Raw genomic sequence first — 16,180 nt, forward strand, 5'->3', positions numbered from 1 at the left:
GAGGCAGAGGGAATGAGAATTAGGAAGAATGGCAGCTGGAGAGCCACCACAACCTCAAGTTCGGGGACAGAAGGGAATGCTATCCTCAGCTGTTTCCCAAGAGTGGTACGATGATGCCTTACAGGGTGGCTGTGGGCTCCACTCACCAAACAAGTGGACTCCAGGCCTGAAGGAGCTGTGTAGATGCCTCGCATCCGGGAGACCGTCTGGTTGTAGTTGATGAACCGCTCTGCATGTATCTGTACGTCTGGAGAATACGGGATTAGGTTCTCCTCTCTGCAAAACAACAGAAGGGACAGGCACTCTGAAGCTGCTGTACAGGGACCCCTTGGCTGCCTCTCCTTGGTCCTGGGACGTTTCCAGGCCACATATCTAACTTCAAATCTCCTGTGAGGCCTACTTGGATTAAATGGTTAAAATCTTAGTGGCTGAATGTTAGGAAGGCAGTCTGGAGGGTAATGCTGACATCTGGATTCCTACTTTGCTCTAAACCTGAAAAGCAGTAATATATATACAGTTGACGGGGATTTCACACAGAGGAGAAAAGTCAGGGCCATTTTCAAACCAATACACTGAGCCACGAGGCCAGCCCCTGCTCTCCACTCCAGTGCCTCTGTCCCGCTCCTCCTGGCCTTCATCCCCGGTGCTAGCCACCTTTCTCATGCAGTGCTCCAAACCGCACTCTCCTGCCCCTCAAGGACAAATCTGCTATCTTTCCAATGTCCACAATGGCACATGCCCCTAACTGAACAGAAGTCAGGATGGAGGTGGGAATGTACACAGAGATGGTGTCTGCTGACAGTGAATGACCTATCAGCTGTCCCCGGGCCTGGCCCCATGACTTCCACGACTCGCCAGTGTCTCCACACTCAATGATCTAGCCACACAGGCCTATCCTCCCGAACTCAGCAGACATGACTGTAGGACCTCAGCCCACCTGTTCCCTCTTCCTAGAAAGTTCTACATCATCCACAACACAGGATCGTCCACCTCCTTTAGGGCTTTACTCAAGTCATTCTCCTTTTCAGAGGGGTTTTCCCAGGCCACCTGATCGCAAATCCCACCTGGACACATCCCCTTTGTAGCCCACTCTGTATTATTTTTCCTCCTCAGCATTACAAGTGCCGGATACTGCACTTAATTTACTTGTTATTTATTTATTTATTTTCCTCCAGAAGGTAGGTTCCTCTTTGTCAGACTTATTCAAGTCCCCAGTCCCTAGGTTGGCAAGATGGCACAGGGCAGGCTAAGAATCAAAGTTCATTGGTGAGGTGAAGTACCTATGGCCAGAGCCTTTAGCACAGCCACAGGGCCTCACCTGCTTTGTTCCGTTGGGATCTCAGGACGCCGGGGATCCAGCAGGGCCTTGGGGAGGGAAAGAATTGCTCCAGAAGGGAGCCCAACTGCAAAGGAAGAAGGGAATGTTCACTTACCTAAAACACAGGGAGGGTCAGTTACAAAAATAGTTACAGAAATTTCAAATAAAGAGTTTAAATCAAGCAAAAGATTGGTCAAGGAGGCTCCTTTAAATCGTCAAAAATGGTAATCCAATAATATACATGGGTCTGAGTGAAGGTTCCCACTTTTGAAGATACTGGTTTCTTCCCATACCATCATCCTACGACACTAGAAGATGAAGTTCTAAATCAAGTTATGGGTAACGGTGAAAGAGAAGAGTGTGGAAGGAAGGCAACTTGGACTTCATCACCCCTCTGCCTCCCCCCAGTAGTCTCCTTCTCGTTAAGCAAATCAGGCCGAGTCTGGCAGTGTGGCCAGCCAGGGAGGGCGGCAGTCCAGCAGCATGAGTTTGTGTTAGCATCAGTGATGCTGATGGAAGCTCTTACGCTGCCAAGAGGGCTGCCTTCCTCGGATCTGACAGTCCAGACCGTAGCCAGTGGCTGTCTAAGCTGAGAGCCCCAAATGTAGGCCTAGGAGACCACTGAACAATCACTGAGTACTGAACTTGGATTATACAAGACGAAATCTTGCCCACGTCTAAACAAGTCAACTCAGGCTATGTTAAGAATAATATCAGGGGGCTGATATTGTGGCTCAGTGGTAGAGCACTTGCCCAGCATGGTGAGGCACTGCATTTGATTCTCAGCACTGCATATGAATAAATAAAATAAAGGTCCACTGACAATTAAAAAAAAAAAAAGAATATCAGGCCACATGATGTACAAAAATGGGATCCTAATGTCATGTAATCTAAAAAGAACAACAAAAAAAGAATGTTATCAGGACCATGGACAGTAGTGCACATATGTAATCACAACTACTTGGGAGGCTGAGGCAGGAGGATCACCAGTTCAAGGCTGGCTTTGAACTTTTGAGACCTTGTCTCAAAAAAAAAAAGGTTGGGGGTAGAGCACCCCCAAGTTCAATCCCCAGTACCACAAAAAAAAAAAAAAAAAAAAAAGAATACCATCAGGGGTTGCTTTTCTAGCTGGGTGAAAACACCAAAGAAGGTAAGTGGTTCATCAGAAATGAGGACTAAGAAGAAGTGGTCATCTTTATAGGGCAAGGCTAAACTTTCCCCCTGAAATGGAGCCCTCTTAGCCAACCTTCCCTTACAGGTGGTCAGACAGGACAGCCCTTGTCCTTCAGTGTAGCTGCCTCAGGGAATCCGGCCATCCCAGAGCCAGCCCCCAACACTCACTGAGCAGGTGTCGGCTGGTGATGCCCCGCTCAGTGATGGTGGCTTCCATGGCACTGATGGAGGAGGGGAAGATGTAGGATTGCTGGAGGACCTGGGGCAGCTGGGGACGGTCCAGGGAGCTGAAGGCGGTGGCATTGTACTGCTCGGTACCCTCGTAGAGCTCCAGTGCAGTAAGCTCGTTGCGCCGCGCCTTGGTGTTCCAGTACTGGTACTGCAGGGAGAGGGAAACTACTCTGAAAGGCACCTTTCAACTCAGCTATAGACCCAGGGAGGAAAAGAAGCGCCTAGCACACCAGCTTACTTCCTGGCTCCTAAGTTTACTAATTTTCAAGCCAATTTAACTAGGCTATTCACAATTTGCCACATGACAAAGAAATTCTCAATATTCTTAGAAGCTATATTAACAGCTAACTAGAAGCCTTTGAGTGCTTACCAGGTCCTAGGAATTGCTATTAGCAAGACAAGGTGACTGTTATCATCCCTATTCCACCAGTGATGTAATGCAGAAAGCTCACGCATTAACTCACAGTCACACAGTCAGGAATAGGAAGAAATGTATGAAATATGATATGTCAAGAGCTATGTAATGTTTTGAACAACTAATAAAAAAAATAAATAAACTGAAAAAAAAAAAGGAATAGGAAGAGCCAAGATCACACATAGGCAGTGTGGTTCCTGAGCCTCTGCCCCTAACCAGGACCTATGCTGCCATCCAGAGACCTTTGGATCCTATGAAAACAGAGAGCAGCAACTGGGTTTCTGGAAAGGATTTAAGATGCAGGAGACCACTGGGCACAGTGGCGCACACCTGTAATCCCCACGGCTCGGGAGGCTGAGACAGGTGGATGGCAAGTTCAAAGCCAGCCTCAGCAACAGTGAAGCACTAAGCAACTCATTGAAACCCTGTCTCTAAATAAAATATGAAATAGGGCTGGGGATGGGGCTCAGTGGCCAAATGCCCCTGAGTTCAGTCCCCAGTACTTGAAAAAAAAATGTAAGAGACCTCCTGAGCTACCTCATGTCCCTGGTCCCTTCTTACCACCACCCAATTCTCTGAATGCACAATATGGACAGGGCCCTTGGCTTTCTTCTGCACAGATGAGTGGATGATACGCCCAGTGACACCATCAATGAGGAAGATGCCAATGAAGGTGCGTTCATGGTGGACATCCATGCTCTCGGTCACCACGGCCAGCAGGTTGGGATTCAGGCTCTGGGGAGAGACAGAAAAGCTCCTTCAGAACAATGACATGTCATGTGCTTGGCCCCACAGTGAGCCCAGGGCCACTGTGAGGCTGACCTGTGATTCACTGGCCTGGCAGAGGAACCAGTGTTTCTAGTCATAAGAGCTTCTCATACCTGTGCTTAGTTTATGTCCACCGGGATTAGGGGTCATGCCAAGTGCCTTGACTCCCCCTTAATTCCCTCAACAACCCTGTGAAGTGGCTTATACCACCCACAGTCCACCAATGAGGAAGTCAAGGCAGTGAGGTGACTTGTTAAGTCTCAGGGCTGGCACTAACATGGCCTTTGGAGACCCCAGGTCTGGAACCTCAGGATACCACTCTAGCACTGTCACTTCTCTCCACCAGGACTGTTCTCCCCAAGGTCACCAGTAGCCTTTCTGCCCCTAACTCCAGTGGGTAAGTGCTGGTTCTCATATTACCTGACCAATAGAACCATCTGGGAGAGTGAGCACGCCCTCCTCACCCAGGACACCTCCCCCTGGTCTCCTTCTGCCTCACTGGCCTCCCCTTCCCAGCCTCTGGAGGAATCCTCCGCATTTCCCCAGGACCTTCATGATGGAAATACCCACAGCACTCAGGCCTTGGATGCTCCCCTCTAAGTTCACCTCCTTAGCCAACCTCAGGTTTTACCACTATTTACAGGTGCTGGCAATGTCCAAATTAAGTATCCAAGCCAGACCCCAGCTCCCAAAACTCCAGGTATTACCATCAGCCATTGACCTCTCCTTAGATCTCACCTGAAACTTCACAAGCCCCAGGCTGACTCTTTGGCTGTACCTGGCTCTGCCTGGGGCCTTCACCTCAGTCAACAGCACTCCATGTTTTGATGTCTCAGAACCAAACTGTCCAAGTCATCTCTCTCTCTCTCTCTCTCTCTCTCTCTCTCTCTCTCTCTCACACACACACACACACACACACACACACACACACCCTACCTATCAACATTTCCTATTGACTCTACTTTCAAAAAGTATCCAGAATAAGTTTCCTCTTCACCACGTCCTCCAACCCAGTTCTGCTGCCACCCTCTTCCCTGGATGACGACAACAGCCCACTGGTCCTGCTTTCCTCCTGGGCCCTCTACAGTCCAGTCTGGGCTGCATGGGCCTGTTGAATCTCAGCCTAGGTCACTTCTCTGCTCAAAGCTTCCCAGGGGTTCTTCCTCTCACTCCAAATGAAGCCCGAGTGGCAGCCTGTGATGGGTCCCACTGACTTCAGCAGTCCAGGGCCCTCACTCGCTCTGTGCGGGGCACACAGCCTGCTGCCGTTCTCAAGCACACCAGGCATGCTCTGGTCCCTGTCTGGAAGGCTCTTCCCCAGGTGGCCACCATGACTCATTTCCTCCCTCTGAGTCTCTGCTTCTTTGCCACCTTCACAGGGAGGACTTCCTTACCACCTGTTTTAAACCCGAGCCTGCCAACACACTGTATGATTTACCTATTTATTGTTTTCACTATTAACTTCTCTCAACTACAATGACAGCCTCATAAACTCCGGAAGTTTTGTTCTTTGATTCACTGCTGAATTCCACTATCTAAAAACAACACACAGCATCCAGCCAGCACTCAAAAATAGTCACTGCTAAGCCTCTGTGGACCTCCTTCCAAAACCCATGGCCACAGTGCAACTATAGGAAAAACATCGGACACTCCAAAATTGAGAGGCATTCTACAAGACACCTGACTAGTACTCATCAAAACTATTCAATGGGCTGGGATTGTGGCTCAGTGGTCAAGTGCCCCTGAGTTCAATCCCTGGCTCCCCTGCCACTCCAAACTCCAAATATATATTAAAAAAAGGGCTCAGGACTGGGGTTGTAGCTCAGTGATAGAGTACTTGCCTAACATGTGTGAGGCACTGGGTTCAATTCTCAGCACCACATGTAAACAAATAAAATAAAGGTCCATCAACAACTAAAAAAATTAAAATAAAATAAAAAAATAAAACTATCGAGATCAGGAGCCTGGTGTAGTGGCATATACCTGTCATCTCAGCAATTTGGGAGACTAAGGCAGAAGAATCACTGGTTTGAGGCAAGCCTCAACAACTTAGCAAAACCCTGTCTCAAAATTAGAAATAAAATAAAGGGCTCAGTGGTAGAGCACCTCTGGATTATGACTATGAAGTCACAAAGTCCTACTGGTAGCTACTATTCTTTTCAGCACATGAAAGTACAAGTGGTCTAGTTGATTTTAACTTATACACTTATGGATCAAAGTTTATTTTTAAAATTTTATCTATGTATATATACACACACACTAATATGATTTTTTTTTTTTTTTTTTTTAATGATCCTGAGGATGGAACCCAGTGTCTTGTACATGCCAGGCAAGCATTCCACCAGCCCAAAATGTATTTTAGAATTTGTAACATTTTGGGCATTCCAAATGAACTAAAACTGACTGCTGTCACATAGAAGACGTTCATCAATAAAGAATTCAAGTTAAGGACAGATGCGGTGGTGCATGCCTGTAATCCCAGCCGCTCAAGAGGCTGAGGCAGGAAGATCAGGAGTTCAAAGCCAGCCTCAGCAACTTAGGGAGGCCCTAAGCAACTTAGTGATACCCTGTCTCAAAATAAAACATGAAAAGGGCTGGGGGTCCTGTAGATATAGCTCATGGTAGAGTGCTTGCCACACATGCACAAGGCCCTGGGTTCAATTCGCAGCACCACCAAAAAAAAAAAAAAGAAGGGCTTGGGTTGTGGCTCAGTGGTAGAGTGCTCGCCTAGCATGGGTGAGGCACTTGGTTCGATCCTTAGCACCACATAAGAATAAATAAGTAAAAATAAAAGCATTGTGTCTACCTACAACCAAAAACGTATTTTAAAAAAAAAAAAAAAGAGGAAGAAAAGGGCTGGGGATGTGGCTCAGTGATTAAGCACCCCTGGGTTCAATTCCCAGTATTCAAAACAAGGAATCAAATAAATAGGATTAATAATAATGTGACCCCATGGCAGGCATTGTTCCAAGCATGTTACCTTTAACCTTCAAGACAGTCCTCAGATGTCAGTGCTACTAACCCCATGATACTCGTGACAGTGGAAGAGTAGGTAAACTAAGTAAATGACCCCTGATGAAGAGCAAGTCTGTGGCTGGGCAAATCTGGACCTGACAGTCCCACTGGAGGCTTGCATTCTGCTGTGTGCTTCATGCTCAGGTAAGCAGCGTCTTGGGGAGGTTCCACAGTCTTGTTACACTATTCTACTGCACCCTCCTCCAACTTAGTCTCTGGCTCCATCAAAAGAGGTATGAAAGGTCATTACTACCAGGATTACCTTCTCACACAAGACAGTCTTGCAGCCCACCAGTCACCCTGTCTCCCTGACTAAGGGTTAGCCCCAGAAGGCTTTTATCAGTGCTACTACTAATGATAAAAGCTAACATCTATCAGGTAGTTACTATACACCAGGCACTGGGTTCAGCATACTATCTCATATGATCATCACCACAACGCTAGGAAGAAGGTATATCACACCCAGGTTGGGGTGTAGCTCGGTGGTAGAGAGCTTGCCAAACACAGGGGAAGCCCTGGGTTCCATCCCTAGCACCAAAGGGAAAAAATGACACCCATTTCACAAATAATAAATATAGGCTCAAAGGAATTAAAAGCAAAAGTAGGTCACCTATCTATTAGTCCTAGTGCCAGAACTGAAGCCCTTATTTCCCTCATTCTAAAGGCCTCACTCTGCCAGGCTGCTGTAACATACCTTGTAGAGCACACTGCGGTCCCCCATCACCCGGCCCTGGGAATGGACATGCTCACTGCTGCGTTTCCCCTTCACCTTGACAATCCGCTGTACTTCTGGGGGAATGGTCAGCTCCCAACTCAGTTCAGTGGTGAGATCCTAGGGCAGGAGAAAAAGTGCTTGTGTTCAGAAGGGGACACACAGACCTCAGACAGCTATAGCTGGTCCATCTTGCAGTTCAGTGTCTGAATATTCTGGGTTAAAAGAAACAAGATCAGAACTCCTTGAAAAATAGCAATAAAGACCTAGCTTATGAAGAAGTTTGGAACCCTTGGTTTGATTAAGAGAAATACTAAAATACCAGGCACAGCAGCCCACGCCTGTAATCCCAGAGGCTCAGGAGGCTGAAGCAGGAGGATCACAAATTTGAGGCAGACTATAAAACTTTCTATTTATCTCAAAATAGAAAATAAAAAAGGCTGGGAATGTAGCTCACTGGTAAAGTGCCCCTGGGTTCAATTCCCAGTATTGAAAACAAAGAAAGAAAAATACTAAAGCCAGTAAAGAAAAGAATACCCAACAGTATTCCATAAACAGTAATGTTTACCCAAGGAGGATGTCTCCAAGGAAAGTTTAGCATTTACTAATAAAATATGAGATCCCTGCACACCAGGGCAGCAGTGAATTAGTCAGCTAGCCAGGACCTCAAAACCTTTCCTGTATGGTTCCACAGTTGTAGGAAACCAACATGCATTCACCAATCAGTATGTTATTAGACATCCACACCACAGAATTACACGGAGCCCTTGGGGACAGAGGGCCCAGGACTGGCAAGGGACAGGAGCCTTCCCAAGTGCTAGTGCTCTTTCGATTCCTGATGGGACTACCATATACACCAGTGGATTCCTTTCATGCAGGTTCATTGAGCCTCATGATTTCATACTTTTTTCAATGTTTCACTTAAATCAAAATGGAATTCTGAACAAAAGATTAAGGCAGAAAACACATCAGATGAAAAAAGCAAATAAATACAGGCCAATTTCCTTTCAGTAAGAAAACTTTCATGAGACACAGGTGTGTATCCACACAGCTGTGGACACAGCCTCATAAATGCATGTGCATGAGGGAAGAGGAGCGAGTGCCGTGGGACAACAGCAGGGAGCGGGTGGCAGGGCTCTCACACCCTGCTGTGCGCCTCGGTAGCAATGCAATCTCTCGTGATGAGAATGAATTCGTGTATTCCTTAAGTGTTTTAATAAACCTTTTTATTAATACCAAATAAGGTGTCTTTGCCATAGCCTCCTTTGAGGACTCACTAAAACATTCACATGAGGGGACAGGCAGTGAACACGCTTGGAGGTCAGATGGAAAGGCAGCCCTGGCTTAGGCCCATGGGAAGATTCGCCTCCTCCATCTTCCCTTGATGACTGTTGACTCGGATGAAGTCCCCGGGGCTCCACTGACTCACAACAGCCACGTCCTCTTTGCTCCCCTGTCTACAAAGAACATCTCCTGCAAGGTCCCTTTTATGAACTTAGAAAGATAATTTCCTTTTTCCCCTGAGGGTAAAGCATGTGTTTTCTGGGCAGGCCACTCCTATGCTATTTATGATAAAGTTGAGCTGCCACACATACGTCAGGAAAGGGCATCACACTGTCAAAACCTCCAATGGAACTGTTTCAGTGTCAGCCACTGATTTACATGACTTACATGTAAGAATCCCTGGATCCTCACAGCAACCTCATGCAGGTGCCTTTACCATCTTATTTTATAGACAAGAAAACATTGGAGATATATGCCCCAGTTCACAAAGTTAATGTGACAGAGCTAAGCCAGGCAAATCGGCAATGCCTGTAATCCCAGTCATTCAGGCTAAGGCAGGATTGCAAGTTCAAGGCCAGCCTCAGCAATTTAACAAGACTCTGTCTCAAAATAATATAAAATAATTTGGGGGAGTGGCTCAGTGGTAGAATGTTTCTGGGTTCAATCCCCAGTTCTGCAAAAATAAATAAACAAATAAAAGCCCTTCCAGGACAGGAGAGGAGGTCTCTCTGCTGAATACACACCACCAAGTACCCCTCTATGCAGTCCTGCTAACTAGGCCAAAGCCATCGCTTGTGAACCTCAGAGCCGGTGTGTATTGCTGTATGGAAGAGCTCAGCTCAAGTGCGTCAGGATCAAAGCAAACCAACCCTATTTCTAGAAATAAAATTTAAAGCACATGCTTTATCAAGAGCTGTCCAATAATATCTCCTTCATATAAATATACAACTTATTACTCAACCCCTATTCCCATGTCCCACCCTCCTTTCCCTCTAAGAATAGGGGAAAACATCCTTTCCCTGGGCTATAGGGAAAGAAATGTGGAGTGAAAAGTTCATGAGGGCCAGGCATGGTGGGGCACACCTGCAATCCCAGTGGCTCAGGAGGCTGAGGCAGAGGATCCCTAGTTCAAAGCCAGCCTCAGCAACTTAGAGAGACCCAAAGACCCTGTCTTGAAATAAAAAATAAAAAGAAATGGAGATGTAGTTCAGTGAAGGACCTCTGGATTCAATCCCTAGTACCAAAAAAAAAAAAAAAAAGGGCCATGAGGGAGCCGTGCACAATGGCCCACGCCTATAATCCTAGCAAATCAGGAGGCTGAAGCAGGAGGATCACAAGGTCAAAGCCAGCCTCAGAAAAAGCAAGGTTCTAAGCAACTCAGTGAGCCCCTATCTCCAAATAAAATACAAAACAGTGCTGGAGATGTGGCTCAGGGGGTGAGTGCCTCTAAGTTCAATCCCAATACCTAAAAAAAAAGGCCATGAGGACAGAGGCTTAGCCCACCATGCACTGCTCTGTCCACAGTACCCAGACCACATCCTCCACACAGAACCTGCCAACCAACATGAGCAACTGATCGATTTTCAATCAGATACCAGGGTTGTGCTGATCTAAATGTACAAAAAAATGAATAGCAACTCAGCTAAATAACTTGGCAACACCCACATCCTCCCACAAAAAGTCCTGCCAGAGCACTCTTCCTACCTTTCGAAGCCGGTATCCACTCAGCCGTCCCTGCTCTGCATCCACCAAATAGAAGAAGATGGAAGGGGCAAGCTCATGTAGCTGTCTCAAGACATTCCGTGTGGCTGGGAAAGCTGTGACCTTGAAAACCCCAGATAGCCCATAAAAAACGTTAAAGAAAAATTCAGGAATTGCTCAGCCCTATTTCCCAATACTCATTACTGCTTCCCCATAAGAGACAGCCTCAAAAATAAAAGAGCAAATCCTAAAGGAACTAGAATCAACTCCGTTTAGGGATTAAGCTTAATTCTACTGAGTACCTGTGTATTCACAAGTGCAGAAACAGCAGTCACAAAAAAGCCAGGCACACATAGCAGTCATGTCTCTGAGGGACGGTCTGAGGGCAAGCATATGCCGACTGCAGACAGCATCTGCCTGTGTGCCACCTGTGTCTGACCACCCCATGCCACACCCTACTCCACCTGCCATTCCCCAGGAATGCATCCCCCAGGAATGTAGTACCTTGTACTCATCATCTATCAACAGCAGCACCTTGGCATAGTCTTGATCCATGACCGGGAGAAGCAAGGACTGCAAGATGGGCCGCTTTAGCACGGGGGGAGCCACCTGACTCCACTTCCCAAAAATGGGATTAAAGACGTACAGAGAACTCATTCCTGTTTCCTAAAATGGACAGAGCAAACTGTCAAAAAAATTGCAAATCCAAAGGGTAAATCAGTATAGCTGAGACTTTGGCTCAACTGTGAGAAAGTCCCTATTCTTTTGCCCTCTTTGTGGAAATACATTCTTGGCTGAAGGTGAATAGTCCCAGAGCTAATGTCAAAGGAAAAAAGTCAAACTGCCTTTGGCTCCAAACATAACCAAGAACTGGACACACTGAAGAACAAATAAGAGCCAGAGGCTCAGGAGACTGAGGCAGAAGGACTGCGAGTTCAAACCCAGCTTTAGCAACTTAGTAAGGTCCTAAGCAAATTAACAAGACTTTGACTCAAAATAAAATATAAGAAGGGCTGGGGATGTGGTTCAGTGGTTAAGCACCCCTGGGTTCAGTCCCAGATACAAAAAAAAAAGAACAAATAAGAAGGTCAAGTAAATACCAATTCAGCAACCCCACAACGGCCATTCCAGAAGTGTCCACATTCCCTCTCTCTTACTATCAGAGATTCCCCAAATCCATTCTAATTTTGGCAGAGAGATATAAATAGCTTTGTGTTCCACTCTTCCTTATAGAAAACAGTCACTCAGTCACCAACAGTAGCCTATGACTAGAAAAGAAGAAAGCTGACTAAAGCTAGATCCATTTTCTAGTCAATTCCTCCTGCCAGGCAAGAAACTGGAAGAAACAACCCCTAACCCCTGAATGTTCCTCTTGGGCACTTGGAGAATTCCAAAAGCCTGGGAGAAAATTAAATTTCAAAACACCAAAAGAGCCACACCCACTCTGCCTCAAGTCACATAAGATAGCCTCACCTTGTCCTTCACCAGGAGGGTGCACTGGGGCGGGTGGGGGAAGTGAGCAGTCGTTCTCTGGACCATCAGTTTAAAGGAGGAGTCTGGCTTGACACTGGGTAGATACTGTTTCCACAGGATGGTGCCAGAGCTGCTCTCAATGCCAAAAAGCTGCAAGGTAAACAAATACTCGACTCACTACAGAGAAGCCAAAGAACCGATTCCGTCCTTGCAAACTGGAACCAGTGCCATCCTCTAGCAAGGCTTTTTGACTCCCACCCCCTGAACTTCAGAAGATTTGGTACCCGGAGCTTACAGCCCTCACCTTGCCTGAGGCTGTCACCATCACCATCATCTTCTGCAAGTTGAACTCATCTCTGGCCAAGGTGTCGATGTTGATCTCGTTCTTAATCTGACTTCGGGGCTTCCGAGCATCGTAGAACATTTTCCAGAGGTGTGAAGTCCACGCCTGCAGCAGGATGAGCTGAGACGAGAGGCGTTTCAGGAACATCCCCAGCAAGCCATCTGGCATCAGGAAAAGGGTAAAGCACTCCCCATCAGACAGGGGGTCTGGCAAGGTGTCTGGACCCACTCTCCAAGGAGGGACCCTGCTCTCTCCTGCAGAGCATCCAGGTCACTCTTGCTCCAGGCCAAAGCCCAAAGGGCAGTTTGCTCTGACACCAATAGTCTCCCACTTAGCCACACTCAAGCTTCACAAACCCACTTTTCCAGCTCCTTTAACCACGTCTGCCTGGAACTGGGACTAGAGGACTGAGGCCAGGTTCACCATGCAGGATGCAGCCATGCTGTGAATGTCTAGCACAGTCCCACACCGAGGGTGGTGGGGAAGGCTTCTGGGTGCCACACAGAGCCAGAGAGTATGGGGTGGGGGTGAAGGGGCACGAGTATGTTCACGTGTGTATCATGGACAGGCGCTGTCACCTCCCATTGCCTCATTCCTATTCTGTCAACTGTTCAACATCTCCTGACAGCATACCTGCGACCCATCCCAAGGCCCTCCTTCCCTCTATCCCTAACTTCATCATGAGGCTGCATTCTTCAAATCTTCATCATCAGAGACTGGAGACTTGGTGGCAGCTACCAGGTGACACAGTAAACAGCAGTGTCTCTGGGGCCTGCTGGCCTGGATTAAAATCCCAAATCTACTCCTTACTCCTGTGTGACCTTTGGGCCTTGAGTTCCTCATCTGTAAAATAGTCTGCATCCTGGAGGGCTGTTATAGAGATCAGATCACGGAACACAGATACAGGACTTAGCATGGTGGCTGGCACGTAAGTGCTCACTACAAAATAGAATCTTTGTTGATCTATTTTCCATTCACCTCAGCTCAAAGAAGAGAAGTGAGAGGCAGAGAGAACAAGTCACAAGTAGAGCAGGTCACACGCACAGCATACACCTCATTGATGCAAGTTAGGAAAAACAATTAATCAAAAGCTAGCCGTGTGGGCAGGCAGCAAGCAGCAAGGCGGCAGGAGGTGGGCTTTACCTTGAATCGCTGGATCCAGGAAGCAGAAATAAACAGTAAAGTCAAATTAATTCTCCACTTAAGAAAATTTGCAATGCCTAGCAGGGGACCTGGCCCAGAGCAGACCCTAACAACCACTTCCACGAAAGGGAGAGGAAGGAGGCAAAACTGAATCAGAGTGGGGTGGATCAATCTTATCTGGGCAGTAGGGACTATGGCTGGCTTCGAAGGACATGGAGCTATTTCCATAAAAAACAGATTAATCCAGTCCTGTCTCTCCAAGTGTGGACAGTGCCTAACAACTGTGCCTGACAACCTTTAGATATTCAGGGGATGAGAGCTATTGCTTTACTGAGTTTTTTTTTTTTGTTTTTGTTTTTTGTTTTTGGCCCCAGAATCTTTCCTGGGGGATTCACAGTTCACTGATACACTGGAAAGGGTGGCTGCACAAACCACAGGGCCACCAATGCACTGGAAATGGAGCTCATTCACAACAGACTGGCCATCTGGCTGAACCAGGACGCCAGGGTGCCATGAGGCAGCATCTCCTCGGGTTCAACTAGCAAACTCAGTCCAGAGCAGCCCCCTCCAGCACCTCTGCTGTCCCATCCCTGGGTTCATACCTGCCTTCTTGCCAAATTCTCCTTCCAGCTCAGCCTGCGCCCCAGTCAGGGGGAGGTCCACCATTTCCAGGCACACCACTTCTGCCAGGGACTCTTCCCGGGTCCACAACACCACCTTCCCTGCTATGGGAAACCAGTTTGCAAAAGCTCAGCTTGCCTCCCTGACCTGTGGCAAAGCCGGGCACGCTGGTACATGCTTGTAATCCCAGCAAGTCAGAAGGCTGAGGCAGGAGGATCACAAGTTCAGTGACAGCCTCAGCAATTTAGTGAGAACTTGTCTCAAAAAAAAAACAGTAAAAAAGGGCTGGGGGCTGGGGTTGTAGCTCAGTGATAGAGTGCTTGCCCATGTGTGAGGCACACTGGCTTTGATTCTCAGCACCACATACAAATAAGTGAATAAAATAAAGGTCCATGAACAACTTGAATATACATGTGTGCATACACACATATACATATATGTAAGCATACATGTAAGTACACATATATGTATATGTACAGATATACACGTATATATATGTACACATATACATATATAACTGGGCTGGGGATGGAGCTCAGTAGTAAAGCACTCCTGGGTTCAATCCCCCATACCAAAATAAAATAAAATAAAATAAAAAAAGGAATCAGAAATAGCAGAGTAAGGAGCTGAAATCAGCAAGTCAAATGCGGAACGTTCTATATGCCACCCTACAATGCTAAGGAATTACTCAAAAGTAGGTGACATATGGTTCTGGAGAAAATATTCAAGCTATACTCCACTTGAACCTTTCCCAGACCTGTTCCCATTCCCCCAAAACCAGTCTGGGCAGGCTGAAACAAAACCAGGTTGAAAGAGGTGCACTCACCCAGCTGCTGCAGAAAAAGGAGCAGGTGATCCTGCGTCTGTACCAAGGCCCGGTAGCCAACTGAGTCATCCTTCTTCAAGAACACCTGGATGTACAGCTAGAAACCAAGATCATAAGAATCCCAGGATTCAAGTATTAGGCACATCAGGTCCAGGTCACAGCAACATCTACAACTACCATCCACACACCAACAAGGTAACACACGTTCCCTGGAGTCAATACAATGGTCCCTCAGCTCTCTCAGACCAGTCCATGAAGGAACCCAAGCACCTGACGATATCACATCACCCATCCATGCCCCATAAAGCCAGCAGGAGGCCAGGACTAGAATTCCCATCGTAAGATGAAGAAGCCACAGCTGAGAGGAACTCAGTTCCCTGAAGGAACACTGGGATCACAAACGCAGGCTGTGCAGCTCAGCAGCCCCAGCTACACCCACAGCCACACGTCTTCCCAGCTCTGCAACTCTGGATACGGTACCAATTGCCACCAGGCCACAGTTACATTGGTAAAACCATGTCAGTAACTAGCACTTCAGAGGACTATAAGAAGGCCACATCAATTAGTGCATCAGCAAAAAGCTCATCACAGGGCCTGGGGCACAGTGACAACCAGGCATAAACAATATCTGCCTTGGCTGTTATCTGTGACCAGTCAGAGGCTCAGGAAAGAGCTAGAACCCATGTCCAGAGCCCTAACCCAGGACCCATGGCTGTGACCTAGCTCTGAGGACAGGAAGCCCCATGCTGAGACACCTGCAGGACTTCAACATCTTCAGGCCAAGGCCCTGGCTCACCCGCTCTGGCCGAGTATCATTCTGTTCCAGGCTAAATGAAATTGCAGTGTCCAGCAGTCGCCGACCTGTCTCTACTAAGTAGAGGTTAATGGTGTAGGTCTGGTTGAAGCAAGCCAGCGAGTCCTAGGAGTGCAAACAGCACACATCAACTAGAGGAATCTGCCAGTGGTCAGTCCCCCAAAAGATGTCCAATACCAGGGGCAAATACCCTAGAGAAGGGACCAGGCCAGAAAGGGAAATAGGTGCAAAGGAAAATAAAAAAACAGAGAAAGCCAAATACTGAGGCAGAAATGAAGCATCTGGGTAAATAAATGAAATTACAACTACACTTGTTTTAGAAGGAAACAAGTAAGTAGAGTGT

General features: G+C 47.2%; 1 protein-coding gene across 3 annotated transcripts in view; it reads right to left on the reverse strand.

Moving 5' to 3' along the window:
- Positions 1 to 16,180, reverse strand: part of Emc1 (ER membrane protein complex subunit 1) — a 32,089-nt gene that overhangs the window by 6,916 nt on the left and 8,993 nt on the right. For all 3 annotated transcript variants that reach the window (XM_071617414.1, XM_027951945.2, XM_027951944.2), the window contains 12 exons: positions 15,820 to 15,942; positions 15,024 to 15,120; positions 14,179 to 14,301; positions 12,395 to 12,594; positions 12,091 to 12,240; positions 11,122 to 11,283; positions 10,621 to 10,740; positions 7,615 to 7,752; positions 3,699 to 3,872; positions 2,660 to 2,870; positions 1,319 to 1,403; positions 147 to 276 (listed from right to left, as the gene is read on the reverse strand). In XM_071617414.1, the coding sequence (XP_071473515.1) occupies positions 147 to 276; positions 1,319 to 1,403; positions 2,660 to 2,870; positions 3,699 to 3,872; positions 7,615 to 7,752; positions 10,621 to 10,740; positions 11,122 to 11,283; positions 12,091 to 12,240; positions 12,395 to 12,594; positions 14,179 to 14,301; positions 15,024 to 15,120; positions 15,820 to 15,942 (1,713 nt within the window). The remainder of the gene's footprint in view (positions 1 to 146; positions 277 to 1,318; positions 1,404 to 2,659; positions 2,871 to 3,698; positions 3,873 to 7,614; positions 7,753 to 10,620; positions 10,741 to 11,121; positions 11,284 to 12,090; positions 12,241 to 12,394; positions 12,595 to 14,178; positions 14,302 to 15,023; positions 15,121 to 15,819; positions 15,943 to 16,180) is intronic.

Source organism: Marmota flaviventris, chromosome 10, assembly GCF_047511675.1.
Source record: "Marmota flaviventris isolate mMarFla1 chromosome 10, mMarFla1.hap1, whole genome shotgun sequence".
Classification (NCBI taxonomy): domain Eukaryota; kingdom Metazoa; phylum Chordata; class Mammalia; order Rodentia; family Sciuridae; genus Marmota; species Marmota flaviventris.